We start from the raw sequence: 23,187 nt of genomic DNA, 5'->3' as shown, positions 1-23,187 counted from the left end.
GCCTGTTTTTCAGGCCTTGTCTGATAATGAAATTCATGGAAGTCAATCATACAGCTGTATTTCACAGCAGTAAGAGATGTGACTGGCAGATCAGAAGGAGCAAATCCAACTATAAACTGAGCATCTATGAAACCCAGCGTAATTACCAATCAGACTTACTGGATCTGAGATGCTTTCTTTATGGAATTTGGTTGTTCCTTTAAATGTCGCATCCATAAACTCCAGCTCATAAACTAAACTGTGTCCTCAGAAATCCAAACTTGAATAAAATATTACTGAAAACAAAACCCAGTCTCAAAAATAACATAAAAGATGCAACTACAGTTTTCTCTAGGCACCTTTTCTCCCTATCCTGAAACCTTCCTTCGTTCCTTCACAATCTCTAAACAAAGGAAAAAATAACTAGAATCAAAACATTCTGTTCTGTTGTTCCATTTTCAGGATCCCGTAAAAGAGGACTCCAAATTTGGGGGTTTTTTCCAACTATTTTTTTTCATGATTGATTGCTCTACATAACAAATGTTTCCTATACAAACTTTACAAGAACGATTACAATAGCCAAATTCAGAAAACATCAGAATCCCTAATAAGTCTAGCTAAAACTCAGTTGGAAACTCTGTTAGAAAAAAACTAAGAAAAACAGAAAGAACCACATGGAAAGGGGCGTTGGTTCTTACCTGATACGCTTCTTTTCGTAGAGCTGTAGAGAGTGTCCAGGTTGGGAGGAGCTCCAGTCTCGGCTCTCACAGGCTGAGCTTGAGATTGAGGAACGCCTCTCACCATCACGTGGTCCTCTGGGCGCTCCCCAGTTTTGCGAAGACGAGAAGGAAGGCCCTGTTCTCATCTTACTCAGAAAAAAACATTAGTTTGCTCGGTCGAACAGCAAGGTTTCCCACCAGACGGCCTATGGGTGGGGCTGGACACTCTCTACAGCTCTACGAAAAGAAGCGTATCAGGTAAGAACCAACGCCCCTTTTCCATAGAGCTGTTTCGAGTGTCCAGGTTGGGACATACCAAAGCTTGGCTAGTCCTGCGGGCGGGCTCCCGTCTGGAATGTAACCTCTCCTGGAACCCCGATGACCCGCTGGAGGGCCCACCCGACAGGAGAACCCCTCGGAGGTTGGAATGCCTCAATGAGAAGGCCTATGAAGGAGATGGGGCTGTCTAGATGGTAGCCCTGTAGGTGACGCCGATAGAGGCTCACTGGGGCCGTGGGGCAAGGAGACCGCACTTCTGGCGGTGTAGACTATGGTACCCATGAAGAGGGCCTAGGCTTGGTAGAACTCAGGATGAGAGACGCAAGAGCCTGACTAAGAGAAGACTGCCATGTCCGAGTTCCAGCGGATGAGAAGCCACAAGGAAGACCCGGTCGGAAAGAGAGAGAGGCCCTGGGGGAGAACCTCCTGGTGGGTTCCGGGGGGAGGCTAGGTAAGAGCGGCCAGAACCTTGTTAGGGACCCGGGTTGAAAGGAGCCTGGGCGGGGGCAAGGATGGGAAGCTCCCCTGAGGAAGACCTAGCCGGGGTTGAGAGGAGGAACCCTCGATGACCGGAGAGCCACCGTTGCGAGGATAGCAATATGATGCCCTAGGGTATTATGAGATAGACCCTTGTTGAGGACCCCCCTGAGAGAACTCTAGGTCAGAGTGATGGAGGGGAGGCATGGAGGGGCCCTAGAATCCAAGGGCTGAGGGGACCCGGCAATGGACTACCTCCATGACCCGGGAGAGGAGGAAGGGGCCCCTCTGCTAGGATCAGGGTGGCCCTGGAGAGCCAAATTGCATAGACGTAGAGTGTTCCCGAACTATGGCCTGTCCTGGTGGGGGCCAGGTTCGGTTCCGCCCAACGGCGAGGCGGTCGGCCTCGCTCAAGAGCCTAGCTGACCGAGGGCCGCCTCGGCTGGGAATAAGGGTTGTAGTGAGGACCGGAGCGAGAGATCCGCGTACCTGGATTATGAGGCTGTGGAAGACCGGGAGCACAGAGAGGAACCCCAGCTAACATGGGATGGGGGTAGATGTGTTGCCGGCCAGTTGCCCTGGGGCAAGATGAGGAGGGCAAGAGTGCTCCAGGCTAGGAGCCTGCGTCCGGGTGCCATATGGCCTACCGGGAGCCTTGGTATAGAGAGGTAATGCAGTTATGAGGATTAGGCTTCCCCAACGGTTTGGACAAGGCTGAGAGAGAAAGGTTTTGCAGGGGTTAGGTATCAAAGTAGAGACTGACTAGGTGAGAAGCCTAAAGAGGATTGGCTTTCTTGCTCTCCTTCTTCTCGTTTTTATACCTTTTTTTTTTTTTTTTTTTAGGGGGGCAGCCACCTGGGGGCGACTGCATTATTGGGAACGACGGAACAAACCTCTCCCGGATCCCCGGGAGGGCTTCCTGGAAGAGGTACCTCTGGACCTATCTGGTTCCGATCGGTCGGGAGGCCTGTAGGGAGAGGATTGGTAGTACCTGGGGAAGGAGGAGGAACGGGAAGAACCTTGGCGAGAAGAGGGAGAGGAACCTCTGAAGTCAGACCTCCTAGAAAGAGAAGGGAGATACTTGCGTTTGTTACGGGTCTCGGCCAGGAATGGGTCGAGAACCGGTCCAAATAGCTTTCCCCCAGAGATGGGAGCTGATGCTAGCTTAGCCTTGTTTTTTACGTCCGCTTGCCAGTGGCGAAGCCAGAGTAGGCGACGGGCAGTGACCTGGGACGAAATGGCCCTGGTGGAGAATTTTGCAGCCTGGAAGGTGGCGTCTGCCGAGAACTCGGCCGCGGCCAGGATCTTAGCGATGTCCTGGTGCGCTCTGAGATTAGCTGCGGGAACATGCTGCTTGAGCTGCTGGAGCCACTTGATGGAAGATCTAATGAAAAAGGACGCGGCAGTGGAAGCCCTGACTGCCCAGGCGTCAGAGAGGTGAGCGCAGCGCAGGGCCAGTTCAGCTCGTTTGTCCTCGGGCTGGAGAGCCTCGAGTGACTCGCTGGGAGTTGAGCGGGAAGCCAGACCTACTATGGGCTCGTCCACAGGGGGGGGATCAAGCAAGGTAGAGAACTGCGGTTCAAGATTGAAAAACCGCTTGTCCTGGGTGTTGGGAGGGGGAGGGGGCCCCGAGGAGGCTAGCTGCCTTGAGACCATGTCAGAAAATATGGGTGGGACAGGAATCACCTCGGTTTCCACCATGGGCTGGGAGAAAATAGAGTCGGGAGGAACCCCCGATGCCGCTGGATTGGGTGGGGGGGGGATTCAGGCCCGAGGTATTCCTGGCCTTGAACAGGAGGGACCTAAATAGGTGCGGTTTAAACAGCCCCAAAAACGCGGGCTGGCCTGGAGTGAGGCCCTCGTCCTCCAACATGTCCCCTTCTAGGGGGCCTGCTCCCGAGAGGAGCTCACTGTCTATGATAGACCCGAATTCGAGGTCCTCCTCGTCCCCAAAGAGGGTAGGGTCCCCGGGTTCCGGGGCCTCCATCTCCTCCATCTCCAAGGGCAAGGTCAAGTCCCCGTGGAGAGCTACCTGACCATGCGAAGCCGCTGATCCTTGAGCCTCGGGGGCCGCAGGCCGAGGGGCCAGACCGGCCAGCTGCTGAATCTCTTGCGCTATCCCTTGCCGGATGGCCAGCTCCATCCATTGTATCAGGTTTTCGGGGATTTCCACCGTGGGGGGTGGGTGAGGCTCCTCCGGGCGCAGTCCTACAGCAGTGGGGGGTAAGGTGGCCTCAGGGGCCTGTCCAGGCTGTGAGGAAGAGGCAGAAGCAGGGGAGGAGGGGAGAGGAAGATGGGTGGAGGTTGAGGGAGTGGAAGGATCCAGAGGCACAGAGCTTGACTCTTTAGAGCGTCTGTCAATCTCCTTCTCAAGGGCCCTGTGTCGCCTAAGGGCATCCCTTTGGGAGGCTTTGGATGCTTCCTGTGCCTGTTTGCGCAGGTGGTGAGATTTAGCCTTGGCCTTCAGGGAAGTGCCACGAGATGTGTTGTCGTCTGCCATTTGGAGAGGAGAAAAGAGGAAAATTTTTGATTAATGCGAGGCGGTTAGCGGGTCTGGATACGGCCTAAGCAGGGGCCGGGAATCCCAGTGCTCGTTTCGCACCCCCCTTTGATCAAAGGCAACAGAGATGTTTTGCAACGTTGTTGAGAAGTAGGGCCTAGCCCAGAGGCCAATGAGCCAGAAATGAATGCCAAGAAGCTGCCCCTGCCGGGCGGACCGGGGAAGGGGAATGGCAGAGCTGCTACCTCCCTTGCTGGGGAGAGACTGTGGAGCCAGTAGACTCTTATATCTAGAGGAGTACCAAAGCAGGATTGCAAGGTACAAGCAAGGATTTGGGCAGTCCGAGGATCTGCCCAGGAATTAAAAACAACGCAGCCTGCAGGTAGGCCTCTAGCAGTGGCAGGCGGCCAAGGGGCCACCAACAAAATAACTTTAAAGTAATGCGAGACGGTTGGCACGTCAGGATGCGGCCTACGAAGAGGCCGGGGATCCCAGCGCACGTTTCGCACCCCCCTTTTGATCAAAAAATTTTGTATTTAAAATAGAAAGTTGTTGCACAGCAGGGCCTAGCCCAGAAGCCAATTAGCCAGAAATTGAAACGCCAGGCAGCTACCCCTGCCGGACGGACCGGGGAAGGGGGATGGCAAAGCTGCTACCTCGCCTGCTGGGGGAAGGGCTGCGGAGCCAACTGACCCTGGTTAGCGAAAGAGCCTGATAAAGAAAAACGAGAACAGGCAGAGATATAGGCAGTCCGGAATCTGCCTATAAATCAAATTAAGGAAAGGCGGCCTGTTATGGGCCTCTGGCAATGGCGGACGGCCATGCGGCCACACGCAAAATGGCGGCGGCTCCTGGGCACACCCAAGATGGCAGGCGCCACAGGGAGCCCAAAATGGAGGCCGCGATAACGAAGGCAACCCCAGCGGCGGCTATCTCCCAGGCAGAGGCAGAGAGACCCGGAGGCCACAAAGAAAAACCTTTGGGAGAGGCAGGGAAGCGTTTCCCTGGGCTAGAGGGCGTTCGTGGGGGGGAAATGGCGATTAGAAGACCAGGCAGGGAAGGAACAAAGCGGCTTCGCGTGGGGCGAAAAGGCGGCAAACGAAGGAGGGGGGGGAGCAGCGCTCGAAGCGCTGGATTTTCCCCTGAAGAAACGTTGTAAGCGAATTCCCCTTAAAAGAGAAGACTCCCTAGGGAGTTCAAACCTCAATTTCCTGCGCTGGCTGATAGAAGAGTCCAAATTGAATCAAAAAAACACTGAGGTGCTGAACGACCAGGAGCAAAAGGAAAAACAGCCTGACTGCCACGAGGCTGAGCAAAAAACTGGGGAGCGCCCAGAGGACCACGTGATGGTGAGAGGCGTTCCTCAATCTCAAGCTCAGCCTGTGAGAGCCGAGACTGGAGCTCCTCCCAACCTGGACACCCGAAACAGCTCTATGGAAAAAATGGTGATTATGGGGGGAAATTACATGATCAAGGCAATTTTTTTAGGTTCAACATACTTTTCAGACAAGAAAATGTTTTTTATGTTACAGAGAAGAGCAGCCCATGGTTCTCAGCTTGTGTTCCAAGAACAGTATCTATGTCAAATTTATTTCTGGGCCTTTATTTCTACATAAAAAATTAGAACCAAATGTACATGCTGAAAGTTCTTGAGAATTATATAAGTCAAGCTTCATATTACAACAATGTCAAAATTTCCCAAGTTTTAATAAACCTCAAGATCTGCACCTTTTATCTTATGCTATATAGTACCTTTATTTCTTCCCACTGCTGTCCCTGTAATATGTTGCATATGAGATACAGAGACCTTATATAAACATGGCCACGTAAGTATTTTAAGTTTTAAAAATCTGGCTTTATTTTTTAAAGAGGTGATTTAATTAGGACCCATCTTGTCGTTAAGGTATTACGCTATTTAAGCTGGAGAGGTGGGGTGGCAGAACAGAAAAAACAGCCCAAAGTTTTAAACTATCATGATAATGTTTGCACAGCTAAATAATATTTTCATTGCTAAAAATGAAATAGAAATAACCCAAAAATGTACGAAAGTTGTCTGGAAGGAAGAAGATTGTATAACTCTTCAATAATCACATCAATCAACCTATCAAGATGGTGAAAGCATCTTCAATTTGTTGAAGCTAAGTAACATAGAAGGGATTAATAAATTGGATGAAGTCCATATGGAATGCCCTTGACAGAAGGAGACTTAATCAAATCTTTTAAGTCTGCTAATTATGCTAAAATAATATTCCATGTAATCATGTCACAGTTTTGCAACTATTTCCCACATAACAGAAATGCAACCAATTATACCATTTGAGGAAGAATAATATTTTGTCTTCTACAACATATTGAGCTTAAGGGCATAAAAATATATAATACTTTTATAAGAGTAGAACAAAAGTGAAGGAAAGTATGACAGCTGGGTGTAACAAATGAAAAATTATGCAAATATTTAATTAAATAAAATGGATTGGATTTCTAGAATGAAGGTGAACTTGAAAGAGCTTTTCACAAACAGAATTTTGTCCTATAATCTAGATTTATTCCTAAAACGAAGATTAATTATAAAAGAATAAAATCTAACCTATTTTCTGTATCAGCAACACACTTTGGAGACATCAATTCAAAAGACTTGGTAAATTTTACCTCCTGTGAAGGTAAAACATGTGTAAATGTCATACATTGCAAATTTATTATACAACATTAGAAAAGTACATAACCTCATTTTAAAAAATAAATACACTGTGCCCTATTTATACTCAAAACATAAAGCACATTCTTTTAATCCTATCTACATAATAAAGAATTAACTGAATCCTTATATACTGTGAAATTATTACTAATGTGGCCTAGAAAATAGGAGACTGTGAGTCTAATCCTGCCTTTGGCAAGAAAGCCAGGTGAGTGACTTTGAGTCTGTCACTCTCTCAGCCCAGCCCTCCTCAGCAGTATTATTTATATCTGCCACCTTGATTTACTTATAAAGTAATAAAGGTGGGATAAACATGTAATGAATAGAATAGAATAGAACAGAACAGAATAGAAAAAGGAACAGAAGTAGAAAAAAGAATAGGAATAGAATAATTATTCCAAAATATGGTTTCAGGATCATCAAGTTGTTTTTAAGTAATGTTTCTTGTTATTTGAAGACCTCCAACAGTGAACAGTGAAATATTTTATAGTTTGAAGTACTGAGTGAACATTAGGGCTACATGGGGCTGCCTTGAAGACCATGCAGAAACTTTAAATAGCTAAGGAAGCACAGTTATGGGCATGTCTCAATATATCCATGTGATACCCTTCCTTTGCAAGCTGGATTGGTTGCCAGTTTGCTTCTGGGTACAATCAAAGTGTATGATCTATAAAGCCTTACACTGCATAGGATCTATTTATGAGAGGGGCTACCTATATCCCATGGTATCTGCATGGCCAATTTGAACTGACAATATTGATGCATTTCAGGTTCTTTCAATTAAACAAGTTCACCTATCAGGACCCAAGAAACACAGTTTCTCTGTCACAATGCCTGTCACCTGGAAATGTAGGATCAAATCTGGGTTGGGCACCGGACCAGAGGTTTAGTTTTCTGAGCTTTCAGCCTCATGCTGAAACTCAACTTTGGGGAACTTCTCTCTCACCAGAATATGTACACCAATCCAGATTGGATACTACAACATTATCCTGGGACACGTATATTTGCCTTCATTTGTAGAGTGAAATTTCCTCAGATCTGAATATCTCCCACCCTGTTGGCTTTCCAAAGGCCTATAAAGGCCTGACTTTTCTCCCAGGCCTTGGGCTAAAGTGGTTGGTGTACCATTTGCAGGATGTTAGTTACTGGTGGGATGTTTAGGGGTTTGTTGTTTTAGTCTTCTTTCCTGGTTTCTATTAAATTGTTTTTATATTGTTTAGTGTAGTGTGAATCAAATATATAAATAAACTGGAGTCTGAATGTTAGATTATCAGTGTATCAAATTCAATATTGTTTAAACTAATCTAAAGTAGCTTTTAAGGTGCCAATCAGAAAATTGTTCTGATAAGCCAGGAATTGTAATTTGCAATGTTATGTACATCCTGACATTGAAGTATGACTACATTGACCACATTTTCTGGAAAAAATAAAGGAGCAACCTGAAAAAGGAGAAAACCTGAAAGAGGTTCATGAGGATCAAAACAAAATTGTAACAAAGGAAAACCCAAGAGCAAAACAACAAAAATCTAAAGGACAGCTTTCTGAAAGAAAGGAATATCCTTTGTAATACAGAGTGTGTGGTCATTCTAATTATGATCCTTTCCCAAAGCTCAGTAAACAAAGGTTGTCCATTAATTTCAGTGGATTATACACTGCTCAAAAAAATAAAGGGAACACAAAAATAAGACATCCTAGATCTGAATGAATGAAATATTCTCATTAAATACTTTGTTCATTACATAGTTGAACGTGCTGACAACAAAATCACACAAAAATTATCAATGGAAATCAAATTTAGCAACCCATGGAGGTCTGGATTTGGAGTTACACTCAAAATGAAAGTGGAAAAAAACATTACAGGCTGATCCAACTTTGATGTAATGTCCTTAAAACACATCAAAATGAGGCTCAGTAGCGTGTGTGGCCTCCACGTGCCTGTATGACCTCTCTACAATGCCTGGGCATGCTCCTGATGAGGTGGCGGATGGTCTCCTGAAGGATCTCCTCCCACACCTGGACTAAAGCATCTCCCAGCTCCTGAACAGTCTGTGGTGCAACGTGGCATTGGTGGATGGAGTGAGACATGATGTCCCAGATGTGCTCAATTGGATTTAGGTCTGGGGAATGGGCTGGCCAGTCCATAGCATCAATGCCTTCGTCTTGCAGGAACTGCTGACACACTCCAGCCACATGAGGTCTAGCATTGTCGTGCATTAGGAGGAACCCAGGGCCAACCGCACCAGCATATGGGGTCTGAGGATCTCATCTTGGTACCTAATGGTAGTCAGGCTACTTCTGGTGAGCACATGGAGGGCTGCGCGGCCCCCTAAAGAAATGCCACCCCACACCATTACTGACCCACTGCCAAACTGGTCATCCTGGAGGATGTTGCAGGCAGCAGAACGTTCTCCATGGCGTCTCCAGACCCTGTCATGTCTGTCACATGTGCTCAGTGTGAACCTGCTTTCATCTGGGAAGAGCACAGGGCACCAGTGGTGAATTTTCTAATCTTGGTGTTCTCTGGCAAATGCCAAACGTCTTGCACAGTGTTGGGCTGTAAGTACAGCCCCCACCTGTGGACGTCGAGCCCTCATACCACCCTCATGGAGTCTGTTTCTGACCGTTTGAGCAGCCACATGCACGTTTGTAGCCCGCTGGAGGTCATTTTGCAGGGCTCTGACAGTGCTCCTCCTGTCCCTCCTTGCACAAAGGCAGAGATAGTGGTCCTGATGCTGGCTTGCTGCATTCCTACGGCCTCCTCCATGTCTCCTGATGTACTGGCCTGTCTCCAGGAAGCACCTCCATGCTCTGGACACTACGCTGACAGACACAGCAAACCTTCTGGCCACAGCTTGCATTGATGTGCCATCCTGGATGAGCTGCACTACCTGAGCCACTTGTGTGGGTTGTAGACTCCGTCTCATGCTACCACTAGAGTGAAAGCACCACCAGCATTCAAAAGTGATCAAACCAGCAGCCAGAAAGCATAGGAACTGAAAAGTGGTCTGTGGTCACCACCTGCGTGTCATCCTGCACCTGGAATGTCTAGAGGAATGTCTCCAGTTGGGGTGACAACTGATTAGTCCATGTGATGGACTGATGAGTACAGGGGATGGAACTTTGATTTTCTTTTGGGAAGGGAAAACCCAGAACTCTCAGATTTGGGTTTTCCCAGATGTGCCAATATGACAACTCCAATAAAATGGACTTTGAGGAAATGCTCATCTTGGAGTTTATTGGTTTGGAGTTGGTTAGTTGGAACAGTGACACCACCAAGTGTATGATCAGTGTATCCTTACGATTTATATTGACTGTTTCCTAGTATGATTTGATTATTGATTGTACCCTACGACTATCATTAAGTGTTGTACATTATGATTCTTGATTCTTAACAAATGTATCTTTTCTTTATGTATACTGAGAGTATTTACACCAAGACAAATTCCTTGTGTGTCCAATCACCCTCGGCCAATAAAGTATTCTAATTCTAATCAGAAGCTATTTTTTCCCCCTAACACTGCAGAAGGGCAAGAAATGTCCATTCATTCCTTTGTTGAATTTAGCACCTTTCCAGTTTTAAAGGTGAGCGGAGGGAAGAAAAATGATTACTGGTGGGTTAAATGAAATCACTCCCACAACCTAGACTGTATAATAGAAAATGAGCACTGTTTCATTCCATTTCTACTTCTGCTGAATTTATTTATATTTCATATTTCTTAATAGCAATAGCACTTAGACTTATATACTGTTTCACAGTGCTTTACAGCCCTCTGTAAGCATTTACAGAGTCAGCATATTTCCCCCACAATCTGGGTCCTCATTTTACCAAACTCGGAAGGATGGAAGGCTGAGTCAACCTTGAACCTGATGATATTCAAACTGCCAAACTGCAAGCAGCTTGCAGTCAACAGAAGTAGCCTGCAGTACTGCATTCTAACCTCTGCGCCACTGTATGTGATGACCCATAGTGTCTCAAAAAAACACAAAAACTAAAACATGAAACAAGGTATTGTAATGCCTTCAACTTAACTTTGCTGTTTTATTAGTCACAGTTTAAATTCAAAAAGTAGATAATGAAGCAAAAGGAAACCAAAAGCAAACCACATTGACGAGAGTTCCAAGGCAAACCAAGATAATTAATCATACATTCCAGGAAGATAACTGGGGAGAGTCCATGGGAAGACCGCCAACAAAGATAAACCTCCTCCAAAGAAAGCACTAATTTGACTCCAGCATCTGTGAACACGCAGTTTCAAACTCTTATACAGAGCTCACAGCTGCAACCCATGAGGAGGATCGTGGCCCTCTCCTCCCGAGTAGACCACGTTTTTCCCTGATCCTCTCCTCCCTGCATGCCCTAGGATGGAGAGGGGATGGGCCTGGATCCTCTTCTGATCATTCAGCCAGCCTCTGCCCTTCCCTAGCCTCCTCCACCACCCCTGGAGCCACACTTCCACTCCCTGTTGGCTGTTCCTCCTCTTCCTCAGAGTCAGTCTCCGTGGCTCTTAATAATCCATCTCCCTTTTTCCTCTGAAATGGGAATGTTACTTCATAAAGAACAGCTGCGCACAAGAATCTACACTCCCATTCCACTCAAGCTTTTCTCTCAACAAAACCAGTATTTTCAGTATCCAATTGTTCACGATTATTCCACCTTACTAGCTATCGGTTTCAACTTAGTCAACCAAAAACTTAGTACTGTACAAATTTTAAACAAAATTTAAATACATGCTGAATAAATACAAACATCATGACACTTACATAAAATATACTTTTCAAAATGTGAAGTATTACTTACTGGTGATTCAATGTCATCAAGAAGCAATACCAGGCAACGCTCACACTTGAGTAGATTCTGGGCTCGATGCATAATTTTTTTCACAATTTTCTCCAAGTCTGTCTGTTCTTCAAAGAGATCATTAACCACCTCCAGCAAGGCCTTCATACATGGGATGGAAATCAATCACAATTGGTTTCCAAAAGTAATGAATAAATAATTGTGTGATATTTCAAAAAAGAGCTGTAAAAAGAACCAGTTACCAACACTCTGGGATACTGGATACTTTGAAATTAAACTTAGATGCATAGGTACCAGGGCATCTCTATATGGAATGTTCTCAGTTTAGTTCCCCTGTAAGAGACCTGAATATATTTCAATTATTTTTTAAACTATTTCTGACTAGGGAATGTCCTAGTCAGGGAATATTAGCTTTCTGTAACCTGTGTGACCTTGTGCTGAACATGAGATCATTATTTTTTCTTTCATTGCAATTTGAAAGTAGAGATACAAAGCGTTAATTAATCTCACAGCTACTTTGCTTCAGATTGTAGTATCTAATTTATGTGCTTCACAAGGCAAATTATAACATAACAGATTAATTCTCAGTGGCAGTCTACCAAATTTTTGAAATAAACTAGATATTAAGTGATCTTGAAAAGTATTAGTAAAGAATAAGAAAAAAGCCCAGAATAGTTTTTCTGAATGTTTCAATGTAATTATGTGGAAAAGAAAAAAGAATCTTTTCTCATACGGAATTGTAGCCTTGATAATTATGGTAGTGAAGCTGAATAGATTTCAGGCAACCCAATACCATGCATTTTACATGGGATTTATTTCAGTTATGAGTGCTGTAGAAAACAAGGAGTATGCAAACATGACACAACACCCAGTGTGAATACAGAACAGTGTACTGATGCCAATTTCTGCTCTTATTCATACTGCACTAATTAAGGCAGAGGTGGGCAATCACCAGCTGAAGAACAGCAGAGATTTTTTACACAAAGATGCTAAAACCGCTAGGAATGGCTAGAAGAAAATTTTCTAGTCCTGTTTTGTTCTCCTTTCAAGGATAGGATTGGGCCCAGAACTGCCGACTACAATATGAAAGGGAAAAAATGGTGAACTAATACAAACGCAAGTGACTGGGCAGATGGATCAACTTTTAGGATTCATGCTCTGCACTTAATACATCTGGAGGGAAAAAAGGATGAGTGAGACATGTCACCCAAATGGACAGGCAAGGGCAGTTTCTGGATGCTCCTTTTTAAAAAGTTGTTATTACATTATTATAAGAGATATATAATTCTCAAAATTGTACCTCCAAGGAAAATTTCTATCCTTCCTCAAGTCTTCCTAATGCACAGACAAAAAGTCAATATAAGGATAACTTTCTACCATGTTCACTTAGTTATGATTTTGTCATCTCACAGGGCAGCTTTTAGGTTGGAAAAGAAATAAATTAAACTCGAGGTATTCGGAGCATAAACTAGATATTTAAAAATTGAATTTTAATGCTTGGAAATTTATAAGCTCTTGTGTTTTAAAGTCCACTGCATAAATAGGCAAAATGTTATTCTCAGCAGTCAGTTTAGGTTCAGTCACTCTACTTCACAAAAATATAGGTTAGCTGATATATCAACATAACTATTATTTCAAAAGGTGTTTCCACAGAATAAGACCTAGTTCTCTTACTTCTCTAGGGCAGTGTTTCTTAAAGTGTGGTACTAGGACCCAGAGGTGGGGTCACCCTCTAAGCAAAATAAAATCAAAATCAATTATTTGCTACCTGATGTTAAAAAAATAATACCATCTTTAAATTCCAGTAAACAATCATGAGATATTTAATACAGTAAATATGGCAAAAATGTAACCCTTACAAACAAGAGCTTTTCTGGGGTCCTCCATAATTTGTAAAAGTTGGAAAGGCCCCTAAGACAAAAGAAAACATTGCTTCAAGGCAAGGGTAATTCAACATTTATATATATTTTTATTGTTTAATTTATATGCCACCTGATTTCCAGAAATGAGCATGGACAAAGTGATAGAATTCTAATTGATAATCCCAATCCATAATATGATCGTATGGTACTATAACAATTAGCCTTATTATTTGGAATGGGTATGGGGAGGGAAGCACATACTAACCTCAGAAACGAAACTAATTAGCAATGGTTGATTTGAATTTCAGTAATAATTTGAGTGAGGAAGTCTCCCCAAAATGGGGGTAAAAATAATTTGTACATAAAAGCTGCATAAATAAGCACTAATAATCAAGGCTTTCTTCTTTCATAATATTCCTGCATTGTGGTATCCTTGCAGAAATTATCCACAGGGATCCAAGTTTGGTAAAGTGAAAAAAAAAAGAGCAGAAGAAACCTCTCCTTTAAATTTAGGATTTTTTTAAAGCTATTTATTTATTTGTTATGTTTCCACATTATTGGAATTGTGGTATGAATTATTTTCACAAACTAATGAAAGCTTGTTATGTTAGTATTCCAAAAGGAAATCAGGCTTCCAAGATGTATTGAGCTATTAAAGAAAATAAGAATTGGGTTTGCATAGCACCAGTCCTAAAGATAGGGCACATATTAGCACAGTTGGGGTAATGCGTCTAACATTACTATTGTGGAATTCTTTTCCTTTACTTTTTTTACTTTTTGGAAATAAAAATAGAAGCAGCAAATAGCAGTGGAGAAAAAAAATGACAAATTAAACAAAATGAACATGACTATGACTGAATCCACATAAATTTCAGGAATGAGGCACAGCAAAGCCAATGGATGAGGAATATTACCTCAGAAGCAGTGGTGGGGTTCAATTTTTTTTAACTACCGGTTCTGTGGGCGTGGCTTGGTGGGCGTGGCAGGGGAAGGATACTGTAAAATCCCCAGTCAGAGGTGGTATCTGCCAGTTCTCCAAACCACTCAAAATTTCTGCTACCGGTTCTCCAGAACTGGTCAGAACCTGCTGAATACCACCTCTGCTTAGAAGGCTCCCCCCCTTATTCTCCCTGCGTCCCACTGTGCTCCCCAATATTATCCATCTGGCAAAGAGACAGGGGAAATCAAGCAAGCTGAAATGTCAAAAAAATAAGACCAGAAATTGTATTTCTGCTACAGTCAATTTCTAAAGAGCAGGGGAGACATCTCTAAACAGAGTATCTTAGGTTATGCACTGTAAAATATTGATAAAGTTTTATTGGTTGTTATTTAGTTTAAATGTGGTGGCACAGTGGATGTAGAAATGAATTTCTGTAAATACTAGCAAATAAAAATATAAAAAAGATACATCATTTGGGTGTAAGGAGATAGAAGAATGAGAAAATAGGAAACAATATTCTTCTTCTAAATATGACTTCTTCATATTTATAAACAAGCAAATTCCACAATTCAGTGTAGCTTATTCCCAGGGAAAGGTGTACAAAGATGCTAACTCATTACCGCTGCAGCCAGATCTATTCTCAGGATCATGCAGCTGTAGCAGATATCTCTCTGCGGCAACCAGACAGTCTTGAAAAATAATGTGGCTGCTTTAATAAGCTGAACAGAGTGCTACATTTGTGCTCCTGTATGTTTCAAAGCACGTTTTTCCCAAATAAATTTAAAGAACTGCACAAACCGCTTCACTGGATAAAAATAAATATGGCAATATTAAAATATAACCTCAAATTAAGAATAATATCAATTATGTTCATTTTGCTGAAACTATAGAATACAGTAACTGTGCAAACAGTTATGCAAATCATAACTTGTTCTTTTATCACATGGTAAAACAGATGCCATATGAAATAATATTAATGATAGTTATTCTTGTTGTTATTGGGACTTACTCTGCTTCTATCGTACTCCTTCCTGGAAGCAGCAAACAATTGAGCATTGGATATGGCAATACCACAGAAGGGAAGGTACATTTCCATTACCTAGCACACAGAGAAAGACAAGGTCATCAAATGTTCTTTGTGAAATTACACGTGTATCAGCAATCTCATTTTCATAAAAGAAATATCAGAATATCAGCCCAGAGTCTGACATCAAACTTACTTATACAGTTCTCTGCAGAGTGAAAATTAGAGTTCCTGGATAAGAAGACACAACCCCCAACTCCCACTGGATGGAAAATCAGGCCCAGCTCTTTCTGTACCCAATTTTGTAAGGCTGCAATTCAACTCCTCAGATATTTTCTAAGGGATGTTTCTTAATTATGACAATGATTCCCCAGAACAAGATTGTCATGGTAAGAATCTTCCTACTAAAAGGCATAATCTTAGGCTAGACTCAGAACTGTGCCTCCCAGATCCTAAACAATAGGGGGGAAAAACCCTGGCAAAAAAGCCAGTTTGTGTAATGGTTGAGGTGCTGGTCTAAAAACCAGGAGATAGATAGTGAGCTCTACCCCACCTTAGAATTAAAAACAAATGACTAGGTGACTTTAGCCAATCACTCTCTCTCTCTCACCCAATTAACCTCAGAGGATTATTGTTGATGGGGAAATAGGAGGAAGAAATACAAGTACAATTTCTTCCTTGGGGTATATATTGTAATAAAAAGGCAAGTTAAACTATTATGATAATGACAAAAATCCCCAAGGCACTACCTTAATGAGGTTATAGGGTTGCCTGCTTTGAGAAAGATGAGAACTATGCCAGAGGTTCAATCATCATGGAGAGGTCTCCTCGGAAGAGCCAGACAAAGAATGTCTATCTCATAAACAATATGGTGAGACATAATGACTGAAATGTATACCAGCCGAGTCATTGCCTGGATCAACAATGACCATGCTAAGTGTAGGAGTTTCTAGATATCTGGTCACAAATGGATTATAGGACTCAGGACTGTTAACTGAGCAACCAGGGCAAGGAGCTGTAGAATTACTGGAAAAAAGTTGCTTACCACAAATATACAAAAACTGCAAACAAATAAATAATTATTTACTATTATAAATCAAGTCCAATGAGAAAACGACATCTGAAAAGGATGCACCAGTTCTCGAAAGAACAACATTCAGTTTCTGAAGTAACAGAACAGATTAACATCATCATCAACGGTCTACCCAGGACAAAGAAATTGAAGCCTTGCAAGAAGTAGCTTAGAGAGTAAAAACAATTAAGGGGGGTATTGGTAGTAAAGGAAGATCACTAGCATCATTAGTGAACTGTTCTCATTCCCAAACCAGGCATCCTCTCCTTTACCTTCTCAGAAAGAACGAAGTTCTCCAATTGAAAAAAAAAAACAGAAGAACTTAAAATGATGAAAAACTGAGCTTCTAGAGCAGCACAAAATCAACAGAATATGGTTACCTGGACTGAAGCTGGTTACAAAGAAAGAAAACCCCAAATACAGTAGTATTAAAAGATGTCAATATTGTAATATCAAATACAAGCATCAATTTACTGCAATAAGAAAACTAACCGATATAGAGCACTGCTGCAGTTATAACTGGAGATCTTGGATGCAAAATCAACAAACAAGGAAAAAAGTCGAACAGTGCATCACTAAAGTAGAAAATCAGGTTAGAAAATAAGATCAGCTTGCTAAGATTGGATCAAGTAAGCTAGAACAGATTAAAAAAAGAATCTGAAGAAAAAGGAGATCAAAGAACACCTGATCAATAAATATCAATAAACAAATTTAATAAAAAGTGAAGTTAAACAAATCCTTCAGGATGACAACATTGGGGTCACTGAAGTCAAGAAAAAAGTTAGTACCGAATATATCATTAGAGCGAAGAAGATCTTAAAGTGCAATCTCAGTGCAGGAAATTCCATCAAGGCAATTAACATTTGAGCAATTCCAGGAATTATATATACAGCTGGCATAGTGGACTGGGCTCAAACTGAACTAGCAGCTCTGGTAGGAAGACCAGAAAAATAATCACAGTGAACCATGTCCTTCATCCAATGCAGTGACATTGACAGAGTCTACTTACCAAGAATAAGTGGGAATGCAATTTTGTAAGTACACCAGATAGATGAAGAAGAAAAAATGGCACTGGAAGAAAACCTGAAGGACAATGATGCACTGAAGCTAGTACACAGCAAGGTTTAAGAGATCAAACTGGCTTATAAGAAAGACCAAATGAAGAATAGAAAAGAGGCACGGGAAGGCAAAATAATATATGGCCAGTACATTAAAAAAAAAAGAGGGGGGAACCAATAGGCGAAGAAAATGACAGCAAGACCTGGCAATGGCTAAAAAGAAGAAACTTGAAGAAGGAGAAAGAAGGGCTAATTCTGGCTATAAAGTTTACGGCTTAAAAACAAATGCATATAAAGCCAGGATTGAGAGGACAGCAAAAGACAGCAAATCCTATCTCTGCAGAGAAGCTGAAGGAACACCTAGTTAGCTGCTGCAAGAAGGTTGCACAGACTGATTGCAGACAACAGAATCACAAAGTAGCAACAAAGGCACATCGAAATATTTGCAATAAATAACACTTGCCTGCAAGCAAGAAATACCATGTACAACAAGCAGCAACTGGTAGAATCACAAGCTAATGAAGAATGAAAAAGTCAATGGGTTCTGGGACTTTAGAATTCAAACAGAGAGCAGAGTACCTGCCATATAACATGCTAGATTTTTAACTACTGTTGATAAGAAAGACAAAAAAATTTGCAATAAATATTTGGATATAGCAGAATAAAAGAGAAAAAAAAAACTAGAGAAAATCGAGGTCTACAAAATACAAAGACCTGCAAATAGACTTGATTGTTGCAAATAGGCAAAAATAGTACCAGCTGCCATAGGCGCATTAGGTGCAGCCCTAAAACAGTTTGAGCACCACTTGAACATAATTAGCATTGACAAAATCACCATCAGTCAGTTGCAAAAGGCAGCTTTATCTGGAAAAGCTTATACCCTGCAACAATACCTTAAACAATATCTGCCTGTACCACCAAGTCCATGGGAAAGACTCCAAAAGGCTGAATCCACTTTAAATATCTGGCTATGTGACCATTATACCTTCTTTAAATAAGATACTGGCCCACTGTGCTCCAAAACAACACCTCAGAAAGTAACCAATCCAAAAAAAGGCCTATTGGCCAGCTTTCCCACAAATTGACTTTAAAAAAAAATTAAAAGAAAACCTCATTCTGAGTGCAAACCAGATCAGAGTGGAATTTTTGTTTAATAAACATCAGCAAAGCAGAACAAAATAGAACTTGCTCAGCAAAAAAACAAGATGCATACTGAAGATGTTCTATTCTAAAGAAAAGGAATAATACTTAAAATTAAATTTAAAAATGTTTAGGAAATATTAGGAAAAGATTTTTTGAAAGTTCCCTAAGATGTTTTGTGGATTATACAGAAGGTCCTAGAAGTTCACTTGAATCTGGGTCCTTACCTCAGAAGGATGGAAGGCTCAGTGAACCTTGAGCCCGTCAGAATTGAACTGCTGGCAATCGGGAGAAATACTGAACTTTAACCAATGCACCACCAGAACTTGGCCAACTTTATCTGGGCTCAGAAACTAAGCAGTACTGGGTCTACTTAATGCTTGGACAGGAGACCTCCAGCAAATACTAATGCTTTATGCTAGATTGAGAAACTACCTAAATATTAACAATAACGATGATGAAAAAAGAGATGGCAAATCATTTCTATTTTTCTTTAAAAGAAAACTACTTGGATACAGTGGACATACTGAAGTCACCAAAAGTAGAGCTTGACTTGAAGGAGATTTGACTCTACTTTCCCAAGAAAAGAATGGCTTCAAATTTTGTGACTGATGAAAGAATAGCTCTCTAATGTGTTGTAAAGGTTAGTTATTTGCTATCCTTCATTTATAAGCCTCAAACAAACCTAAAAAGTAATTCAATAATAATTCTGTTCTTCATCTAAAACAAGGGTCTTCAAACTTGGCAAGTTTAAGACTTGTGGGCTTCAACTCCCAGAATTCCTGAGCTAACATGACTGGAGGAGGAATTTGCTAAGTAACTTCAAATAGTTTACTTTATATAATTTCCTAAAAATAATTCAGGAAAGAATTAGTGTATGCAAGTACAATTCAGAAACGAATATAGGAATCCTAGAAGTTTAGCTTCTCATATAAGAGAAATTCTAGGGATACAAAAAGTCTATTTGCATATTGAAGAATAGATGTTTAGTGAGAATTTGATTTATCTAAAATTAGTAGTGTGTGACTTTCTAAAACTACCATAAAGCTGTTCTAATTTACCATTTCAGAGACTACACAATGATATTGACAATGAAGAGAGTTTTGAATAATGGGCATTCCTAATTTTATAAAAGATTCACATACTGTAAAATATGTATCTCATGCTGAAGCACATTTCCTAAGGATTTTCTATTTGTACCAGTGACAGCCCATATATTGTTAGGAGCTATAATTATTGCGTCCTCTTCTATTTAATTTTTGAGGGATTTAGGAATATTTTTAAGGAAAAAAGGAATATTAAGTCTATCCTTAACCTTATCAGTAAACAATACTACATTCAAAGAATGTAATGCTCCATCCCTTTCAAATATTTGTCAAATCCAAGCCTGGAATCAGAAGAAACTTGAAAGAGCAATCTGCCCTTCTTTTTTATACATTCATCAATTGTCTTTTCTGCAGTGTTTGCTACAAAGCAAGAAAAGGTTTCGGAAGAATGCAAGCAGAAAGCTAATTTTCTTTCATAAATATATTATCTCTATAACTAATTTATACTTGTCCAAACTTGCATCTTCATGCCCGCTCCATTATATAATATCTTCCTAAAATAAATATACAATAATACACTTCCACTAATCACCTAAAACCAGAATCCAGAGCCTGGAAATCAATTGCAATGTGGTTAGATGTGAACATTCAACCAAACCGAATTACTGTATTCAGTAAGACAGGGCATCTATGCCGTGTGTTACTGGCAATGTTCATAATCAAGACCTCTGATCAAATCAACATACAACAAACATATTTCTTTAGGGAGATAGATTGATCCCTATTTTGGTTCTCAAGCCACCAAGATGATCGTTTAACTTGCAGTTTTGAATCTTAAACACAAGTCCACTAGTCCTAAATAAGGAGCAACATATTAATCTTTTTTATGTCTATTTCATCAGAAATCTTGATTCATATCATCTTAGCTGCTGTGTTATGCCAGCTTGTGTTCTTCATTCAAATATCTATCTTAATTCAATCTCTCCTGCCAGAGATTTTAAGGTACAGGAAGATATTCAGGAGAACCTTAAGAGACAGTTGAAGGAATGCAGAGATCGTAAACCCTAAGGCAGAACCACCTAAAGCAGGAGTGTCAAACTCGCAGCCTGCGGGCCAGGTGCATCATATGCTGGCCATATCTATGCCTGGTTTAGTGAAGGGGAAGTCGCAATATGTCACATGACAATGTGATATCCCTGATCTAAAGAGTCATTTTGCAAGGATGCCAGGTTTGAATCAGTATGTTTAAGAAACCCTCAGTAATTCTCTGGGATGCCTTAGGTATAAAAATCTGCAAGCAGTTTACAATATTGGTTTGCTTATAGGTTTCCCTCAAGGCATTCTGAAATGTTTTACAGTAGTATGGAAGGAGACCATACTACTGTTAAGGGGAAGAAGAGAAAGCTGATCAACAAATACAAGATGCGACTGGACTTTCTGTTTTTTTCTTTGAAGATGTTTTGCTTCTCATCCAAGAAGCTTCTTCAGCTTCTACAACCATGATCTAGGTGGCTGAGAATCTCCATAGACAAATACAAGATACCTTTTTTTATCTATGAATGGACAGATTAAAAGAACTGTGTTTCTGTTACTGAGGATGGGGTGCTGAATCAGAGAGCTCCAGGCATCAGAGAGATTTTTATGTGTGTGCGCTAATCTCAAAGTGACAGAAACTGAAGTGAAAATTTGGTCCATACTGGTGAAATATGTTGCATCAAGGTCCAATATTTTACTATCTAAACTGATGCATGGCTGTACTACTTAAACATTTTCTGGCACAACTTTTATTCCCCGTGATTTTGAAACATAACCACTAGATCACTTTTAAAGTCTTTTTAAACCGAGTCTTGTAATGAATATTTTTCCAAGTTCTATTTTTAAATCTGCTACTAATGCTGCTGGAGTTTAAGAACATAAATCGTTCTTAGCTTCTTTTTATGTGCTTTTAAGTTATTGCTTCTCCAGGATTTGTATGTGGGTGTCTTTAATGTATGATAGGAAAGACTGAAACTTTCAATCACATAAGCACTGAACAAGAAAAAAGGGAGCGCAAACAGGATTTTTTGGGTGGGGGGCGGGGGGAGGGAGGGAGGGAGGAGAGAGAGGGAGGAGGTGCCATTCTTTTGCTTGTAATTGATCTGGGGAATATCCGAAGAGTATGAGGCATAAGAATTGCTCCCCCAGGAATGCACTATTTTTTTTTTAATTCCAAAGCCAAGAATCATATACCTGCTGCAAGTGAAGCTGATTGTTTTCCTGGAAAGACAAACTATCCATTCCTAGCTTATCAGAGAAGCTGATAAAATAACTAGTAGGATGAGAATGTTTCCTACCAAAAAGAAACCTGATTGAGAGTACCAGGTAGTCCTTGATTTACAACCACAACTGAGCCCAAAATTTGTCTTGCTAAGTGAGACATTTGTTCAGTGAATTTTGCCCCGTTTTATGACATTTTTTTTACCACAGGTTATCAAAAGTTGTTAAGTGAATCACTGCAGTTGTTAAGTTAGTTAACAAAGTTGTTAAATGAATCTGGCTTCCCCATTGACTTTGCTCGTCAGAAGGTGTAGCAAAGGGGGATCATGCAATCCCAGGACATTAAAACCGTCATCTGAATTTTGATCATGTGACCATGGAGATGCTGCAAAGGTTGTAAGTGTGAAAAACAGTCATAAGTCCATTTTTCAGTGCTGTTGTAACTTGGAACTGTCACTAGTTCTAATAAAGTTCTAATAAACAAAACTGTAATCTTTTACAGGTAGTCCTCGACTTACAACAGTTCATTTAGTGACCATTCGAAGTTACAATGGCACTGAAAAATGGACTTATGACCGTTTTTCACACTTACAACCTTTGCAGCATCTCCATGGTCATGTGATCAAAATTCAGATGACAGTTTTAATGTCCTGGGATTGCATGATCCCCCTTTGCTACACCTTCTGACGAGCAAAGTCAATGGGGAAGCCAGATTCGCTCAACAACTGTGGTAAGAAAAGTCATAAAATGAATTATTAAGAAATAAGTCCCATTTTCATAATGTGAAGGAGGGGGTGGAATCTTCTGTATATCACATCCGTGTAATGCCCACCTCTACATTAGAAGAAGAGATTAAGAGCTTAAAAAAACCCCTCCTCCTTAGAACAGTACATACTTTATTCTGAATTCAAGGACTCTTCATAATCCCCTTTTAGTTTAGATTAATACAGCCTGACGTTGTATTATTAGCTTTATTTATCTGAATCTATGCTATGTGTACTTCAGTGGAAAAATGAAACTGTATGAATGGTTTGAGCTCCAATTATCCCACAGACAGCATGCTGTGCTTCCTGGATCAATGAATACAGTTTACAAATCTAGATGACAAAACTCTATGAGGGAGGGAGAGAAACAGTGATTTTCAAAGAGACATAACCTTGAATTTAAAATATATACACAACTCTAAAAGCCAATTTGCCCATTTTCCAACCCAAAGGTAAATAGCCGCTGATTTAAAACATGGATTTATATTTTGTCAGTTTAATTCCAAGTGACAAAAATTTCACCCATAGCTCATCTCTACAGTCTAAAACTACACAAAGAACGTATTACACATGCTCCC

The 23,187-nt window shown here is 41.3% G+C and overlaps 1 protein-coding gene across 2 annotated transcripts in view; it reads right to left on the bottom strand.

Moving 5' to 3' along the window:
- The window catches only part of PDE11A (phosphodiesterase 11A), a 185,239-nt gene that overhangs the window by 78,974 nt on the left and 83,078 nt on the right, over positions 1-23,187 (bottom strand). For both annotated transcript variants that reach the window (XM_087918209.1, XM_087918156.1), the window contains exons 3-5: positions 15,259-15,348; positions 11,448-11,588; positions 6,542-6,606 (exon numbers count right to left, since the gene is read on the bottom strand). In XM_087918209.1, coding sequence (XP_087774335.1) covers positions 6,542-6,606; positions 11,448-11,588; positions 15,259-15,348 — 296 coding nt within the window. The remainder of the gene's footprint in view (positions 1-6,541; positions 6,607-11,447; positions 11,589-15,258; positions 15,349-23,187) is intronic.

The sequence above is a fragment of the Pseudonaja textilis genome, chromosome 1, assembly GCF_049901715.1.
Source record: "Pseudonaja textilis isolate UNSWEBS1 chromosome 1, rPseTex1.2, whole genome shotgun sequence".
NCBI classification, from domain to species: Eukaryota; Metazoa; Chordata; class Lepidosauria; order Squamata; family Elapidae; genus Pseudonaja; species Pseudonaja textilis.
This window is presented reverse-complemented; position numbering and strand designations above follow the sequence as displayed.